Source organism: Somniosus microcephalus, chromosome 9 (genome assembly GCF_052327205.1).
Source record: "Somniosus microcephalus isolate GS21.2 chromosome 9, FLI_Smic_1.0, whole genome shotgun sequence".
NCBI classification, from domain to species: Eukaryota; Metazoa; Chordata; class Chondrichthyes; order Squaliformes; family Somniosidae; genus Somniosus; species Somniosus microcephalus.
Window position 1 is genome coordinate 182,246,237 of NC_140995.1, and position 16,943 is coordinate 182,263,179.

Genomic DNA, 16,943 nt, shown 5'->3' on the forward strand with positions numbered 1-16,943 from the left:
CACATGAGATATTATGGCAGATGGTCAAAGAGGTAGATTTTAAGGAGTGTCGTAAAGGAGGAAAGAGAGGCAGAGACGTTTAGGGAGGGAATTCCAGAGCTTAGGGCCTTGGCAGTTGAAGGCACGGTCACCAATGGTGGAGCGATTTAAAATTGTGGCTGCTCAAAAGGCCAGAATTTGAGGAGCACAGATATCTTGGAAGGTTTTGGGGCTGGAGAAGATTAGAGATGGGGAGGGGCGAGGTCATGGCATGATTCGAAAACAAGATGAGAATTTTAAAATCGAGACATTGCTTAACCGGGAGCCAATGTATTTCAGCGAGCACAGGGGTGAACGGGACGGTGTGAATTAGGGCACGGGCAGCAGAGTTTTGGATGACAAGTTCACGGAAGGTAGAAAGAGGGAGGCCGGCTAGGAGTGTGTTGGAATAGTCGAGTCTAGAGGTAATAAAGGCATGAATGAGGGTTTCAGTAACAGATGAGCTCAGGCAGGGGCGGCGTCGGACGATGTTACGGAGGTGGAAATAGATGTTAGCGATGACATGGATATGTGGTCGGAAGCTCAGGGTTAAATATGACACCAAAGTTGCGAGCAGTCTGGTTCAACCTCGAACAGTTACAAGGGAGAGGGATGGAGTCGGTGACTAGGGAACGGAGTTTGTGGCGGGGACCGAAGACAATGGCTTTGGTCTTCCCAATATTTAGTTGGAGGAAATATCTGCTCATTCAGTACTGGATGTCGGACATTAAGTCTGACAATTTAGAGATAGTGGAACGGTCAAGAGACGTGGTGGTGAGGCAGAGCTTGGGTGTCGTCAGCGTATGTGTGGAAACTGACGCTATGTTTTCGAATGATATCGCTGAGGGGCAGCATATACTATCATGCGAGAACCCGCAACCTGTATTAAATTGGAGGTGAATCATAGGCTGTCATCGTTATCAACGATGGACAATCCATCATCATCTATTTCCAGAAGGCACAAAAGAGACTTGATTTTGTAACAGTATTAAAGGAGTACAGCAGAAGAGTATTACATAGAAGATAGAAGCAGGAGTAGGCCATTCGGCCCCTTGAGCCTGTTCCGCCATTTAATGAGATCATGGCTGATCATCCAAATTCAGTACCCTGTCGCTGCTTTCTCCCCATATCCCTTGATACCTTTAGCCTTAAGAAATATATCTAACTCCTTCTTGAATATAATTAATGAATTGGTCTCAACTGCCTTCTGTGGTAGAGAATTCCACAGGTTCACCACTCTCTGGGTGAAGAAATTCCTCCTCATCTCTGTCCTAAATGGCTCACCCCTTATCCTTAGACTGTGACCCCTGGTTCTGGACTCCCCCATCATCGGGAACAGCCTTCCTGCATCTAGTATGTCTAGTCCTGTTAGAATTTTATAAGTTTCAATGAGATCCCCTCTCATTCTTTTAAACTCGAGCGAATATAAGCCTAATCGACCCAATCTCTCCTCGTACGTCATTCCTGCCATCCCAGGTATCAGCCTGGTGAATCTTCGCTGCACTCCCTCCATGGCAAGAACATCCTTCCTCAGATAAGGCAACCAAAGCTGCACACAATACTCCAGGTGTGGTCTCACCAAGGCCCTGTACAACTGCAGCACAACATCCTTGCTCCTGTACTCGAATCCTCTCGCTATTAAGGCCAACATACCATTTGCCTTCTTAACCACCTGCTGCACCTGCATGCTTACCTTCAGCGACTGGTGCACAAGGACACCCAGGTATCGTTGCACTTCCCCTTTATTATGTCCGTGTATAATTGAGACACGGACTGCAGGAGTTGATTATAACAAGTCTTTACTGAATGGAGACAACCTGGAAACTGAAACTACAGAAGCCTGCTAGGGCCTTTTATACAGGGGTGGTCACTGCCGGTACTGCAGTCTGAGACCAGTTATTCCCTTAAAGGTACATACACAACAATTCCTCCCCTTTTAGATAAACAGTACATAACATTCATTTAACAACTAAATAATAACTAATTACAATTACGGTTGCTAGATACATTGGTTGAAGTTAAGCCATTATAAGTTCAGTCTTTGAGGAGGCTTCCTGATTCTGTCTGGATAACGCCTCTTTGGGATATCAGGCTCTTCTGGCAAGGTTGAGTCGGGATCAATGTTGTTGTTTGTTTCGTCTGCTTCCAATATCACCGATTCTGCGGTAGATGCAATTGGTACTTCGGTTTCATCGTCAGGTGTATCAGATCGTGGTGTGGAGTTGACGTTTTCCAGTGACTAGACTCTGGGCAGCATGGCATCTTACAATGCTCTCCCCAACGTCCATGGTATACATTAGAGGTCCTTGCCGTGTACAGATCGTTCCTGGCTGCCATTTCTCAGTGCGGTAGTCCCGGGCCAAAACTGGTTGACCTATCTTAAAACTCCTGGTTGGCCTTTCATTCATATTCTGAAACTGCCTGTTCTCCACATCTCTTCTGACGCTTGGCTTAACCAAATCCAAGCGGCATCGTAGTCTTCGATTGAAGAACATCATGGCTGGAGTTTGGTTGGTAACCGCATGTGTCGCATTCCGGTAGGCAAACAAGTTATCCACCTTGTGTTGTAGGGGCATATCTTCATTACACATTGCCTTGATAGCCTTCTTGAATGTTTGAACAAACCTCTCGGCCAATCCATTAGTGGCTGGGTGATATGGGGCGGATGTGTAATGCTTAACACCATTGTTCTTTAAGAACCTCCGGAACTCTTCAGACACAAACTGTGGTCCATTGTCAGAGCAAATCTGTTCAGGCAGCCCATTCCTGGCGAATATGGTTCGTAAGACTGTGATAGTTTTTTCTGTGGTGGTTGAGGACATTTTTATTACCTCTGGCCACTTTGAATGTGCATCCACTGCAATTAAAAACATCGAGTCCATAAAGGGACCAGCAAAATCAATGTGCACCCTTTGCCATGGAGATGAGGGCCACTCCCATGGATGTAGAGGGGCTTGTGGTGGGGCGTTTTGGACCTTCTGGCATCCTGTACAGCTCTTGGTCATCTCTTCGATTTCTCTATCGATTCCCGGCCACCACACAAACGCTCTAGCTAAGTTCTTCATTTTTACCCCTCCCAGATGACCCTCATGAAGCTCATTGAGCACTCTATCCTTCAATTTGGGTGGAATTACTACTCTGGATCCACACATCAAGGTTCCTCTGCACACTGACAGCTGTTCTCTTCTCGGCGAGAATGCTGGCAGCAGTGGTTCGCCATGTGCTGGCCATCCCTTCACCGTTAAATCATAGACCCAGGAGAGTGTCGGGTCATTTCGTGTTGCCTTTTCTATGTTTGCATTCGTCACAGGGAGACATTCGACTATAGTCGAGTGGAATAACTCCACTGGATCCACTGCCAGTTCTTCTTCCACCGTCGGCAACGGTAGGCGCGACAATCCATCAGCATTCCCATGCTGTTTAGTTCCTTTGTACTCGATGTCATATTGGTGAGCCCCTAGGAAAAGGGACCACCTCTGTAGCCGTTGTGCCGTCATTATCGGTACGCCCTTCTGCGGGTTGAAAATGGAGACGAGAGGTTGATGATCAGTTAGTAGAGTAAATTTCTGACCGTGCAGGTAGTGATTGAACTTCTTTACCCCCCACACCAGGCTGAGGGCCTCTGTCAATCTGGGCGTAGTTACGCTCGGCTGAAGTTAGCGAGCGTGACGCAAAAGCTATCGGCCTCTCTGAACCATCAAGGAATTTATGTGACAGTACCGCCCCAATGCCGTAGGGAGACGCATCACACGCCAGTCTTATCGGTAGTGATGGGTTGTAGTGAGCCAATACTTCTCTTGAAGTGATTAGGTCCTTACTCTTTTCTGAAAGGCCCGCTTGCATTCATCGCTCCATTTCCATGCTACTCCCGTTCGTAGTAGGGCGTTCAGTGGATGCAGAATTGTGGACAAATTCGGCAAAAACTTATGGTAGTAATTCACCAATCCGAGGAATGACCTCAGTTGCGACACATTTTCAGGCGCTGGAGCCTTAACTACCGCTTCAATTTTGTCTGGGGACTTACGCAACCCCTCTTCATCAATCACGTGGCCACAATACGATATCTGTTTCTTAAAAAACTCGCACTTGGGGCGATTGGCTCGTAGCCCATGTTCTCTTAGTCTAGTGAGCATCTGCTCTAGGTTGGCAAGGTGTTCACTGTCATCTTCACCTGTCACTAGGATGTCGTCCAAGTAACACTGAGTCCCCGGAATCCCTTGCAGGACTTGTTCCATCGCTCTTTGCCATATCGCCGGAGCTGATGCTACTCCGAATACCAGTCGATTATACTGGTAAAGACCTTTGTGAGTGTTTATCGTGAGATACTTCCTAGAGGATTCTTCAACCTCCATCTGCAAATATGCTTGTGCTAGGTCAATTTTTGTAAAACGCTTCCCTCCAGATAGTGAGGCGAAGATATCTTCTATCCTTGGAAGAGGATATTGTACTGTGTGAAGGACTGGGTTCACCGTCACCTTGAAGTCCCCACAGATGCGAACCTTCCTTGGCTCCTCAGACTTATTGTTTAACGTTTTCTTCATGACAGGAATGATGGGTGTCGCCCACTCGCTCCAGTCTACCTTAGATAACACGCCTGCATTCTCCAGATTCTCCAGCTCTGCCTCGACGGCTGGGCGAATTGCATATGGTACCGGTCTTGCTTTGAAAAACTTGGGAATTGCATTCTCTATTTTTATCGAGGCGGTTACGCCTTTAAGAGTGCCCAGTTCTTGTTGAAATACCTCTTTGACAATCGTCCAGGAGTGACGTCGTCATCCTTTTTACCAGCCACCGTCAGTGCCTGAATGGAGTGCCAGTCTAAACTTATCTTTCTGATCCATTCACGTCCCAATAACGGTGGTCCACCATCTTGCAGAATGTAGAGATACAATTTCCGTATTTTCTTGCCGTTGTGTTCGACAGGCACCCTTATTTTTCCTCTGGGGTATACTTTTTGCCCCGTATACGTCCTCAAGACAATGGATGTCTCTCTCAAGGGTATGTGTGAGAATAGCCGCTCGTAGTCTCGTCTATTCATGACGGTTAGAGCTGATCCTCTATCCAATTCCATTTTGACTTGAGACCCTGCTATCGTGAGGGTGACCCAAATGGTTCGGTGATCCTCTTTTGTGATTACGTTGTGAAGTTTGAGATAGCTTAGTCTCTTGTTCCTGGATTCACTATCGCTCATCTGGTCTTCGGAACTACTGTCCGTCATCTTTTGTACTTTCCTGTACGGTTCCTTAGTAGCCTTTTTGTTGTCATTGCACAAGTTTGCAGGTCTGGGAAGAAGACCAATGTGTCCCATCTTTCCGCATTGCCTGCATATTTTGTCCTTGGACCAGCAGTCCTTCTGGTCATGGTTTGTTCTGCCGCAGCGATAACATTTTGCAAATCCCCGTGTCATTTCGTGGGTGCCGTATTCCTGTGGCTTTTGTTGTATTTCCGCAGCTTTCCTTGCTGCTGCTTCGTACGATACTGCCACACTGAAAGCCTTATCTAGCGTCAGCTCTTTCTCTGAGAGTAACCTCTTCTGGGTTCCTTCACTCAGGAGTCCACAGACAAATTTGTCCCGTAAGGTATCTGCCAGTCCTGCTCCGAACTGGCAGTGCTTTGATAGCTTGCGTAGTTCTGTAAGGTAATCAGCATTGCTCTCATTTTTATGCTGATTTCTCCTGTGGAATTTAAATCTTTCTGCTATCAGCAGCGGTGTAGGATTTAGGTGTTCCTGTAGGATAGCAACAATTTCGTTTAAACTCTTCGCCTTCGGTTTGGCTGGAGTAATCAGGTCCCGCAATAGGCCGTACGTTCTTGCGCCCATTAAATTTAGCAATACCGATGCCTTTTTCTCATCGGCCATTTCGTTTGACTCGCAATATACCTCGACTCTTTCCACATACGTGGTCCAGTCTTCTATTGCATTATCGAAGGCAGTGATATCGCCAGTCTTTGGCATCTTGAAAATCTAAGATGGCGCCTCCGGCGCTTTTCCTTCTTCCCTGCCGAGTTAAGATGGCGCCTCCCGCGCTTTCCCGCCGCTGCCGCTGCTGCCAACGCTGTTGCTGGTGATATTTATTTTACTATCCTGTAATGGTGACGCCCTATGGTCTTTGCGCCTCCCCGATCGCTGCTGCCAACGCTGCTCTCTGCGGTATTTTTATTTTTCTATCGCGCTTCAATATTTGCTCCGTTAATTGAAGAACCGTTCCCGTTGTGGAGCGGACCCTCTGGGACACTTCCCTCCCTCTTCTTAGGTCCGAACGCTGCCCGGCTTCGAAGCACCGGCCGCGCCCTGTGTGCTCCACCCTCTCTTTGCTTCCCGACTCGCTGCCCGGCCTCGTTGCAGAGCCACCCGATCGAGCTCTAGCCCACCGCAGCCCAGGAAGGATCAGTGCACTACCTGCCACCAGCCCGATTAGCTGGGAAACCACAGACTGGAGAACCAAGCCTGGCTCTCGACAGTCTCTCCTGCAATTTTTCAATTCGATGATTTGGAGGGCGGTTGCCCACGGTCGACGCCCGTTTCTCGAGTTTCTTTGGATTATTTTATTTTTTTCTTTCTTCTGGCTCCGACTTTCAATAACGTCGTCTGAGGTGCTGCCGAGTTGCAGGTAAGTTCGTTTCTTACTCGTCGCCAGTATTATGTCCGTGTATAATTGAGACACGGACTGCAGGAGTTGATTATAACAAGTCTTTACTGAATGGAGACAACCGGGAAACTGAAACTACAGAAGCCTGCTAGGGCCTTTTATACAGGGGTGGTCACTGCCGGTACTGCAGTCTGAGACCAGTTATTCCCTTATAAAGGTACATACACAACACCCTTTTCCCAATCTATTGCCGTTCAGATAATCTGTCTTCCTGTTTTTGCCACCGAAGTGGATAAACTCGCATTTATCCACATTATACTGCATCTGCCCACATTATACTGCATCTGCCCAATCACCCAACCTGTCCAAATCATACTGGAGCTTCTCTGCATCCTCCTCACAGCACACACGCCCACCCAGCTTTGTGTTGTCTGCAAACTTGGAGATATTACATCTAGTTCCCTCGTCTAGATCATTAATATAAATTGTGAATAGCTGGGGTCCTAGCACTGATCCCTGCGGTACCCAACTAGTCACTGCCTGCCACTCGGAAAAAGACCCCTTTATTCCAATTCTTTGCTTCCTGTCTGCCAACCAGTTCTCTATCCAAGTCAGTACCTTACCCCCAATCCCATGTGCCTTAACTTTGCACGCTAATCTCTTATGCGGGACCTTATCGAAAGCCTTCTGAAAGTCCAAATACACCACATCCACTGGTTCTCCCTTATCTATTCTACCAGTTGCATCCTCAAAAAATTCCAGTAGATGCGTCAAGCGTGATTTACCTTTTGTAAATCCATGTTGACTTTGTCCGATCCTGTCACTGTTTTCCAAGTGCTCTGTTACTACATCTTTTATAATGGACTCTAGCATTTTCCCCACTACCGATGTCAGGCTTACCGGTCTGTAATTCCCTGTTTTCTCTCTACCACCTTTTTTAAATAGTGGGGTTACATTAGCTACCCTCCAATCCATGGGAACTGTTCCAGAGTCTATAGAATTTTGGAAGATGACCAGCAATGCATCTCCTATTTCTAGGGCCACTTCCTTAAGTACCCTAGGATGTAGATTATCAGGCCCTGGGGATTTATCGGTCTTCAATCCCGTCAATTTCCCTAACACCATTTCCATACAAATACTGATTTCATTCAATTCCTCCCTTTCATTAGACCCTATGTTCCCCGACCCCTCTGGGAGGTTATTTGTGTCCTCCCTTGTGAAGACAGAACCAAAGTATGTATTTAATTGGCTGCCATTTCTTTGTTCCCTATTATAAATTCCCCTGATTCTGACTGCAAGAGACCTACACTTGACTTCGCCAATCTTTTTCTCTTCAGATATCTATAGAAGCTTTTACAGTCAGTTTTTATGTTCCCTGAAAGCTTACTCTCATACTCTATTTTCCCCCTCTTAATTAATCCCTTTGTCCTCCTTTGCTGAATCCTAAACTGCCCCCAATCCTCAGGTTTGCTGCTTTTTCTGGCCAAATTATATGTCCTCTCCTTGGATCTTATGCTATCCCTAATTTCCCTTGTTAGCCACGGTTGCGTCACCTTTTTTGTTTTTTCATGCCAAACAGGGATGAACAAATTCTGTAGTTCATCCATGCGATCTTTAAATGTTTGCCATTGCCTATCCACCGTCAACCCTTTAAGTAACGTTCCCCAATCCATCCTAGCCAACTCGCGCCTCATACCATCGTAGTTTCCTTTATTTAAATTCAGGACTCTAGTCTCTGAGTCAACTACTTCACTCTCCATCTTAATGAAGAATACTATCATATTATGATCGCTCTTCTCCAAGGGGCCTCTCACAACAAGATTGCTAACTAATCCTTTCTCATTACATAATACCCAGTCTAAGATGGCCTGATCTCTAGTTGGTTCCTCGACATATTGGTCCAGGAAACCATCCCGTTTCTAGGAATTCCTCCTCCACAGTATTGTTACTAATTTGGTTGGCCCAATCTATATGTAGATTAAAGTCACCCATGATAACTGCTGTGCCCTTATTGCACGCGTCTCTAATTTCCCATTTAATGCCATCCCCAACCTCAGCATTACTGTTTGCGGGTCTGTATACAACTCCCACTAATGTTTTCTGCCCCATGGTATTTCTCAGCTCTGCCCATGCAGATTCCACATCATCAGAGCTAATATCCTTCCTTACTATTGTTATTCTCTTTAACCAGCAATACTACCCCACCTCCTTTTCCTTTTTGCCTGTCCTTCCTGATTATTGAATACCCAGGATGTTGAATGCCCAGCTTTGGTCACCCTGGAGCCATGTCTCCGTAATCCCAGTTATATCATATTCGTTTACATCTATTTGCGCAGCTAATTCATCCACCTTATTACGAATGCTCCTCGCATTAAGACACAAAGCCTTCAGGCTTGTTTTTTAAACACTCTTAGTCCTTTTAGAATTATTATTTACTGTAGCCCTGTTTGATTTACACCCTTGATTTCTCTACCTTCCATTTTTGCTTTTCTCCTTCCTGTCTTTTGTTTCGATCCTTGCTTCCCTTTCCTCTGTCTCCCTGCACAGGCTCCCAACCCCCTGCCATTTTAGTTTAAACCCTCCCCAACAGTACTAGCAAACATTCCCCCCTAGGACATCGGTCCCAGTCCTGCCCAGGTGCAAACCGTCCAGTTTGACTGGTCCCACCTCTCCCAGAACCGGTTCCAATGTCTCAGGAATTTGAATCCCTCCCCCTTGCACCATTCCTCTAGTCACGTATTCATCTGAAATATCCTTCTGTTTCTACTCTGACTAGCACGTGGCACTGGTAGCAATCCTGAGATTACTACCTTTTGAGGTCCTATTTTTTAATTTACCTCCTAACTCCCAATATTCAGCTTTTAGGACCTCATCCTATTTTTTGCCTATATCGTTGGTACCTATATGCACCACGACAACTGGCTGTTCACCCTCCCCCTCCGGAATGCCCTGCAGCCGCCCCGAGAAACCCTTGACCCTTGTACCAGGGAGGCAACATACCATCCTGGAGTCTCGTTTGCGGCCTCAGAAACGCCTATCTATTCCCCTTACAATAGAATCCCCTATCACTAAAGCTCTCCCGCTCTTTTTCCTCCCGTCCTGTGCAGCAGGACCACCTATGGTGCCAGGAAGTTGGCTGCTGCTGCCTTCGCCCGATTAGCCATCGCCTTCAACAATATCCAGAGTGGTGTATCTGTTTGAGAGGGGGATGGCCACAGGGGACTCCTGCACTATCTGCCTGCGCGTACTACTCTGCCTGCGCGTACTACTCTGCCTGGCGCTCACCATTCCCTTCCTGCCTGTGCAGCCTTTACCTGCGGTGTGACCAACTCATTAAACGTGCTATCCACGATGTCCTCAGCATCGCAAATGCTCCAGTATGTATCCATTTGCAGCTCCAGCGCCGAAGGCACTTCCCAAACCTGCGACCTCTACCACCCAGAAAGCCAAGGGCAGCAGGCGCATAGGAACACCATCACCTCCAGGTTCCCCTCCAAGTCACACAGCATCCTGACTTGGAGGTATATCACCGTTCCTTCATCATCGCTGGGTCAAAATTCTGGAACTTGCCCCCTAACAGCACTATGGGAGTACCTTCACCATACAGACTGCAGCGGTTCAAGAAAGCGGCTCACCACCATCTCCTCAAAGACAATTAGGGATGGGCAATCCTTGCCAGCGACGCCCACATCCCATGAACGAATGGGGAAAAAAAAAAAGCTGCATGGATAGATAGATGGCTTGGGGATAGAAAGCAGAGAGCAGGGGTAAATGGATGATTTTTTAATTGAAGGGATGTCGTTAATCATCTGTGCAGGCACCTTTTTGATTTGGATATAGGACATTGGCACAGGAGTAGTACTATTGAAATTTGCTGGCACTGCCAAATTAGGTAATAATATGGTAAGCAGCAAGCAAGAATGCAGGAGGACATAGACAGGTTAGCAGAGTAGGTGATGGGCCAAATGCAAGTAAATGTGAAGTACATTTTTGGAAAAAGAGTGGTGAAGGAAAGTATATGCAAAATAGTTAGATCCTTTGGAACAACAGAAAGATGGGGGGGTTAGCGGGTGAAGGGAGCTGTACACAGATCTTCAACATGTAGGAAAGGACATAAAGACAAGGTTTTGTATAATGGGGCATTGAATGCAGTATCCAGGGAATGATATATTTGTTGAAACACTGTTTGGGCTACAGTTGGGATACCACATGCCATTCTGGACAGCCCATTGTTGTGCCATAAAAAGAGCAGAGTGAAGATTCATGAGAATTAAACCAGGACTGTGGGATCTTAGATCGGAAGAAAAGCTTGAAAATTGGCATTTTGTACAAAGACCTGATGGAAGTTCTTCAGAAGTATGCAAGGTTTTGCAAGGATAAATAGCAAACTATTGTTATTAGTAACAAAGGGGCCTAAACTTGGAATTATTACTGGAAGAACAAAGGGGAGGTTAGGAGAACTGTTTGTATATACCAAGTTATTGGAAACATGAAATACTTTACCACAAATGGCTATTGAGACATAGACTGAAAGGTCATTCAAAAGAATATTAGTTAAGCATTTACAAAGGAAGGATATTAAAAATATACAGGGAAAGAGCGGGTAATGGGATTATAGCTCCAATTGAAGTTCACTCTAGCTGAAAGGCTCCAGTTTCTATGATTACACCAATTTTAAAGTTGCATTTTGGTGCTATTAAAGTAGATGTGGTGACTTCTAGAATTTGTTTCAAATTTCAGAGTTTCTTTGTACTGTATGTTAAAACCGTCTTGTTTATCTCCTGCCTTTAAACATGTCAAGTTTGTAGTTTTTAATTTATGCTTTTACTATTTTTTTACAGCATGGGAGTAGCCTCTACGCACAGGACAAAGAAGGGTTATCTACACTTGACTTGGCCATGAAAGATAGACCATCATATGTGGTTTATAAAAAGACTGGTATAGGCCTCTCTTCATTCTCTCTCTCTATATGCATATTAATATAATTTAAAGTAAAACCTAAGCAAACTTTGAAAAATCTGTTTAACTGTTTATTGTAAAAATCCTTACTGCACTGGTTTTTGTAACATTTATAGATCAGGTGGCTTTTTGAGTTCTAAAGTTTCTTTTATGTATGGGTACCTGAGTATTTTAAAGTAGAAATCGTCAGTATATATACACCATTTATCTGCTACAACAACAACAATGTGTATTTATATAGCGCCTTTAACGTAGTAAAACGTCCCAAGGCGCTGCACAGGAGTATTTTAAGACACAAAATTTGACACCAATCCAAATAAGGATAAATTAGGGCAGGTGACCAAAAGCTTAGTCAAAGAGATAGGTTTTAAGGAGCGTCTTAAAGGAGGAAAGAGAGGTAGCGAGGCAGACAGGTTTAGGCAGGGAATTCCAGAGCTTAGGGCCTAGGCAACAGAAGGCATGGCCACCAAAGGTTGAGCGATTTATAATCAGGGATCCTCAAGAGGGCAGAATTAGAGGAGCGCAGATATCTTGGGTGGGCGGTGTAATGATCAGTAACCTGTCATTCTGGAATGGTACACTAGGTGGTGCTGTATGTATATAAGAGTGGGCTACCCACGCTGCACTAGGCTACCCACAAGGCAGCAGTCAAGATGGAGGCCTCTACAGATACTGTACCTAGTCCACATGTGCTCAATAAAGTGTCTAGCAAAAGCTAGCTGTTAATAAAAACGACTAGTTATTAATGAACATAACAGGCGGGGGGGGGCGGGGGGCGGTTCTTGTGGGGCTGAAGGAGATTACACAGATACGAAGGGGCGAGGCCATGGAGAGATTTGAAAACAAGGATGAGAATTTTGAAATCGAGGCGCTGCTTAACCGGGAGCCAATGTAGGTCAGCGAGCACAAGAGATGGATGAACGAGACTTGGTGCGAGTTAGGACATGGGCAGCCGAGTTTTGGATGACCTCAATTTTACATGGGGTGGACTGTGGGAGGCCAGCCAGGAGTGCGTTGGAATAGTCAAGCCTAGAGGTAACATGCATGGATGAGGGTTTCAGCAGCGGATGAGCTGGCGCAAGGGCGGAGACGGGCGATGTTATGGAGGTGGAACACAGATGCTAAGTGATCCTGTTTCATGATTTGTGCCAACAACATAGCAAACACAAGGCTAGTGTAAAGATGCAACTTGACAATAGGCTGTGCAAGTGATTTAACACAGTTTAAAGGCTGTGATTTGTCATGTGACTAGCTTCATTGAAAGTCCAGCTGAGATTGGGGAGATGCTGATGAGACTAGATGGTTTCTTGGAGGGAGGAAATATCAGAGAATATAGTGGCCTGCTGTTGGCATGAGCAGATGCTGTAAGCAGGCCATCTGCTTTCCCTCTTGGCTGGTTATGACGTGCAGCAATTTAAGAGCGTTGGCAAAACATTCTAAAAGAACCATAAAAGATATTTAACAAAAAACATGTGTGTAAGTCTCTTGTCCGGTTCATTTAGGGTTCTAATTTTACAGAAACAGACTTGAATTTTGTCCAAATATCATTTTTAATTCTTTCTGTTAACGTCTTTCGAAGATTGCATTTAATAAATAAACTAATTCAGCTATGTGGTTGTTCAGCATTATACTTAGTGGTTTAATGGCTTTTGAACTTTTGACATGTATATTCAGATTTATTTTCTAGATCCCACTGAAGTCTATACCTGGGGTAACAACACTAATTTTACTCTTGGTCATGGAAGCCAACAAAGCAAGCATCACCCTGAGCTTGTAGACTTCTTCCCTAGGACAGGGATTTATATTAAGCAGGTACAAAAACTTTCCTATCATAAGAACAGTCATGTTTTAAAATCTGTTCTTATACTAAAATGTAGACCTCATAGCAGATATTTAACGTTTTTCCACCTTGTGGAGTGCACAAGATAATTGGTGCCTCTGTCAGCTTGGCTCAGTGGTAGCACTCTCTCCTCTAAGTCAGAGGGTTGTGTTCAAGCTCCACTCCAGATGAAATTTAACGCAGAAAAGTGCGAAGTGATACATTTTGGTAGGAAGAACGAGGAGAGGCAATATAAACTAAAGGGTACAATCCTAAAGGGGGTGCATGAACAGAGACCTGGAAGTATATGTGCACAAATCATTGAAGGTGGCAGGGCAGGTTGAGAAAGCGGTTAAAAAAGCATATGGGATATCGGGCTTCATAAATAGAGGCATAGAGTACAAAAGCAAGGAAGTTACCTTTTATAAAACACTGGTTCGGCCTCAACTGGAGTATTGTGTCCAATTCTGGGCACCGCACTTTAGGAAGAATGTGAAGGCCTTAGAGTGGGTGTTTAAAAGATTTACGAGAATGATTTCAGGGATGAGGAACTTCAGTTACAAGGATAGACTAGAGAAGCTGGGATTGTTCTCCTTAGAGCAGAGAAGGTTGAGAGAAGATTTGATAGAGGTGTTCAAAATCGCGAACGGCCTAGACAGAGTAGATAGAGATAAACTGTTCCCATTGGCGGAAGGGTCGAGAACCAGAGGACACAGATTTGATTGGTAAAAGAACCAAAGGCGACATGAGGAAAAACTTTTTTACACAGCGAGTGGTTAGGATCTGGAATGCACTGCCTGAAAGGGTGGTGGAGGCAGATTCAATCGTGGCTTTCAAAAGGGAATTGGATAAGTGCCTGAAGGAAAAAAATTTGCAGTGCTATGGGGAAAGGGCAGGGGAGTGGGAATGGCTGAATGCTCTTGCAGAGAGCCGGCATGGGCTTGATGGGCCGAATGGCCTCCTGTTCTGTAACCATTCTATGATTCTAGGACTTAAATAATCTAGGCGGACACGTCAGACTGAGGGAGTGCTATATTTTTGGAAGTGCTGTCTTTTGGGTGAAATGTTAAGCCTGCCTCTTTGGACAGATGTTAAGGATCCCACGGCACTATTCGAAGAATAAGGCGGTGTCCTGCTGGCCATTTGTCGTTTAACAGCAAAACAGAATAACTGGTCACTGATCTCATTTTGCTGTTTGCAGAACATTCTGTGCAAATTGGCTGCCGCATTTGTCCACAAAACAGAAGTAATTACACTTCAAAAGTAATTCGTTGGCTGTGAAGCATTTTGGGACATCCTGAGACTCTGAAAGATGCTATATGAATGCAGTTCTTTCTTTCCTACTGATTTATAATGTTTATATTCAGCCTGAATGATATACACATTGTGCTGTATTTTAGGAATTAAAGATTTTATATATTGAAGAAATTGTACAACCAGAGTTGAGTGTTTCAGTTAACCTCTAAACCCAACATACCGAATGTCCTGTGAGCCATATTTATAGCTTTTTTTGCTTTTTTGCATCAGCAGTTAATACATTGTGATGGCCTTGTATGAAATGATTTATAGGCTGCAATAATATTTAGTATAGGTGTTGGTTAGGAACAATGTTGGCAAGGAAATTTAATTCAGACAAGTTGAATCCTCTTGATGGGATATGGAACTTGCTATTTGTGGAATGTGTGCAATCAGAAGTAGTGCTGAGTGATGTAAAAGGAAAGGATATTACCAGATGTTGTTCACGTGACTCAAACTAAAGCATTATGCAGGATGGTTTGTGTTGCTTTACTGATTTTACAAATGTATTTTTATAATTGCAATGTGTGTCTTGGACAGCAAAATAAGCAGTAGCCTTTGGATTTACTTCATCTTGTCTGAGGAAATGTCTTTCAGGTCACTGATTTAACCATAGGCTAGTGGATAGTTCACATTCTAGTTGGAAACTATTTGCTGTAAAAATTGGACAGGTTGCAATACAATTAAGTTAGTGGACTATTGATCTGAATATTATAAACACATTCAGTAAAGTGTGCTGAATACATCAGAGAATATATTGTTACTGTGCCAAATCTTCAACTTTTGAATCCTTTAATTCAATATTGAACTTAATTCGATCTATGGGTCATTTGGGATCCTAATTTCAGAATCTTAGATTGAACAGTGCATTAGGTTCATATTGTTTGGCCCCAAAACACGTCAAGCCTATTCTATCAATTATGACTTGGGAAAGCAACAATTAGAAACTCTGTTTTTGACATTGATTCTATGATTGGAACAAGAAATTGCTTTCTCGTACTTCTCTTGGAGACTGAATACTTTACAAATTTAATGAGGCAGACCCATCTCATACATGTAAAACTGGGAGCAACAAAAAAAAGTCATTATTCAACTTGCATACTTGACTTTGTTTTTATGCCTTTCAGATTGTGCTTTGCAAGTTCCATTCAGTGTTCCTTTCTCAGAAAGGTCAAGTGTACACCTGTGGCCATGGCCAAGGAGGGCGTCTTGGACATGGTGACGAACAAACATACCTTGTAGGTAGAAATTCTATGTTAAAATTTGTTTGCATTTGTTATCATTTTGTACTTATATTTTTTCCTTTTTTTTAGGAAAAGAGAATACATATATTTTGTCAAGTCATGATAGTTTTATTACATAGTGTAGACAGGTGAATACATTAGCACCTTTTAGGATTGTCAGTATGGTTGTGCGCACATTGAAAGCAGTATATCGTTTGGCAATTGGGATAATTTGACGAATCCCAGGGGTTTGGCTGAGTCAGAGCAACATCAAGGGTCCTGTCTACCCGCAGCCTTTGTGGTTGCTGGGAGGGGTTTGTTGGTTTGTGGTCCTATTCTGACATTGGGAGGCAGTCCAAGTTAGATGGGCTATCCGGAAAGGGCGCCAGACTGCCCGAGACCTCTTGAGTTCCAGGTGGAGTCCATCCATTACCCGTTTTGATTACCATATAACCCATGTTTCACCCACACGTTTGCTATGGGAAGGAATTAAATCTGTAGCAGCTAGTGGTGACAGTTGCTCTCGCCTGAGTTGGCGCATTTGCACTCCAGTAGGCAGGTCCAGCAGGGATTGGCTTAGGGCTGCAGAGACCGAGACCCCTGTTAAGCTCTCCGTGATTTATTAGACTGCTTCCCAGAATGTTTGAATGTGGGGACGTAACCAGAATGTTAAAAAGTATGTCGTAATAGGCCCTTCTAGTCACCGTCCAGCAGTTTTTTTTACTTTTAACCTCTCACCTGCCCTGGGAGGGGTAAAATTACCCCTTAAGACTGTGAGTAATGTTTTTTTTAAGATTTTGTAGGGATCATCCAATGTTACTACTTTTACAGTTGATCAGTTTAAATGTTCTTAAGTTTATAGCAAAGTATTGTTTGCATCTTTGTAATGTAGATCCGTTTCATTTGAGTTATTTCTAGAAACAATTGTGTTGTGTGTTTATAGCTTTCTTTGTGTCCCTCGTCAATTTTCTCCTCTCCTGAGGGCATTGACTTCTTCCTGGGTGGAGAATTGTCTTAAGGGTGTCCTCTAACACCTTG

At 44.3% G+C, this 16,943-nt stretch overlaps 1 protein-coding gene across 2 annotated transcripts in view; it reads left to right on the forward strand.

Moving 5' to 3' along the window:
- Positions 1-16,943, forward strand: part of ibtk (inhibitor of Bruton agammaglobulinemia tyrosine kinase) — a 157,158-nt gene that overhangs the window by 43,537 nt on the left and 96,678 nt on the right. The window contains exons 3-5 of one of the 2 annotated variants that reach the window (XM_085997672.1): positions 11,450-11,546; positions 13,255-13,379; positions 15,810-15,920. In XM_085997672.1, the coding sequence (XP_085853798.1) occupies positions 11,450-11,546; positions 13,255-13,379; positions 15,810-15,920 (333 nt within the window). Of the gene's footprint in view, positions 1-11,449; positions 11,547-13,241; positions 13,380-15,809; positions 15,921-16,943 lie in introns of both variants that reach the window. The other variant, XM_085997673.1, reaches the window with a different exon arrangement.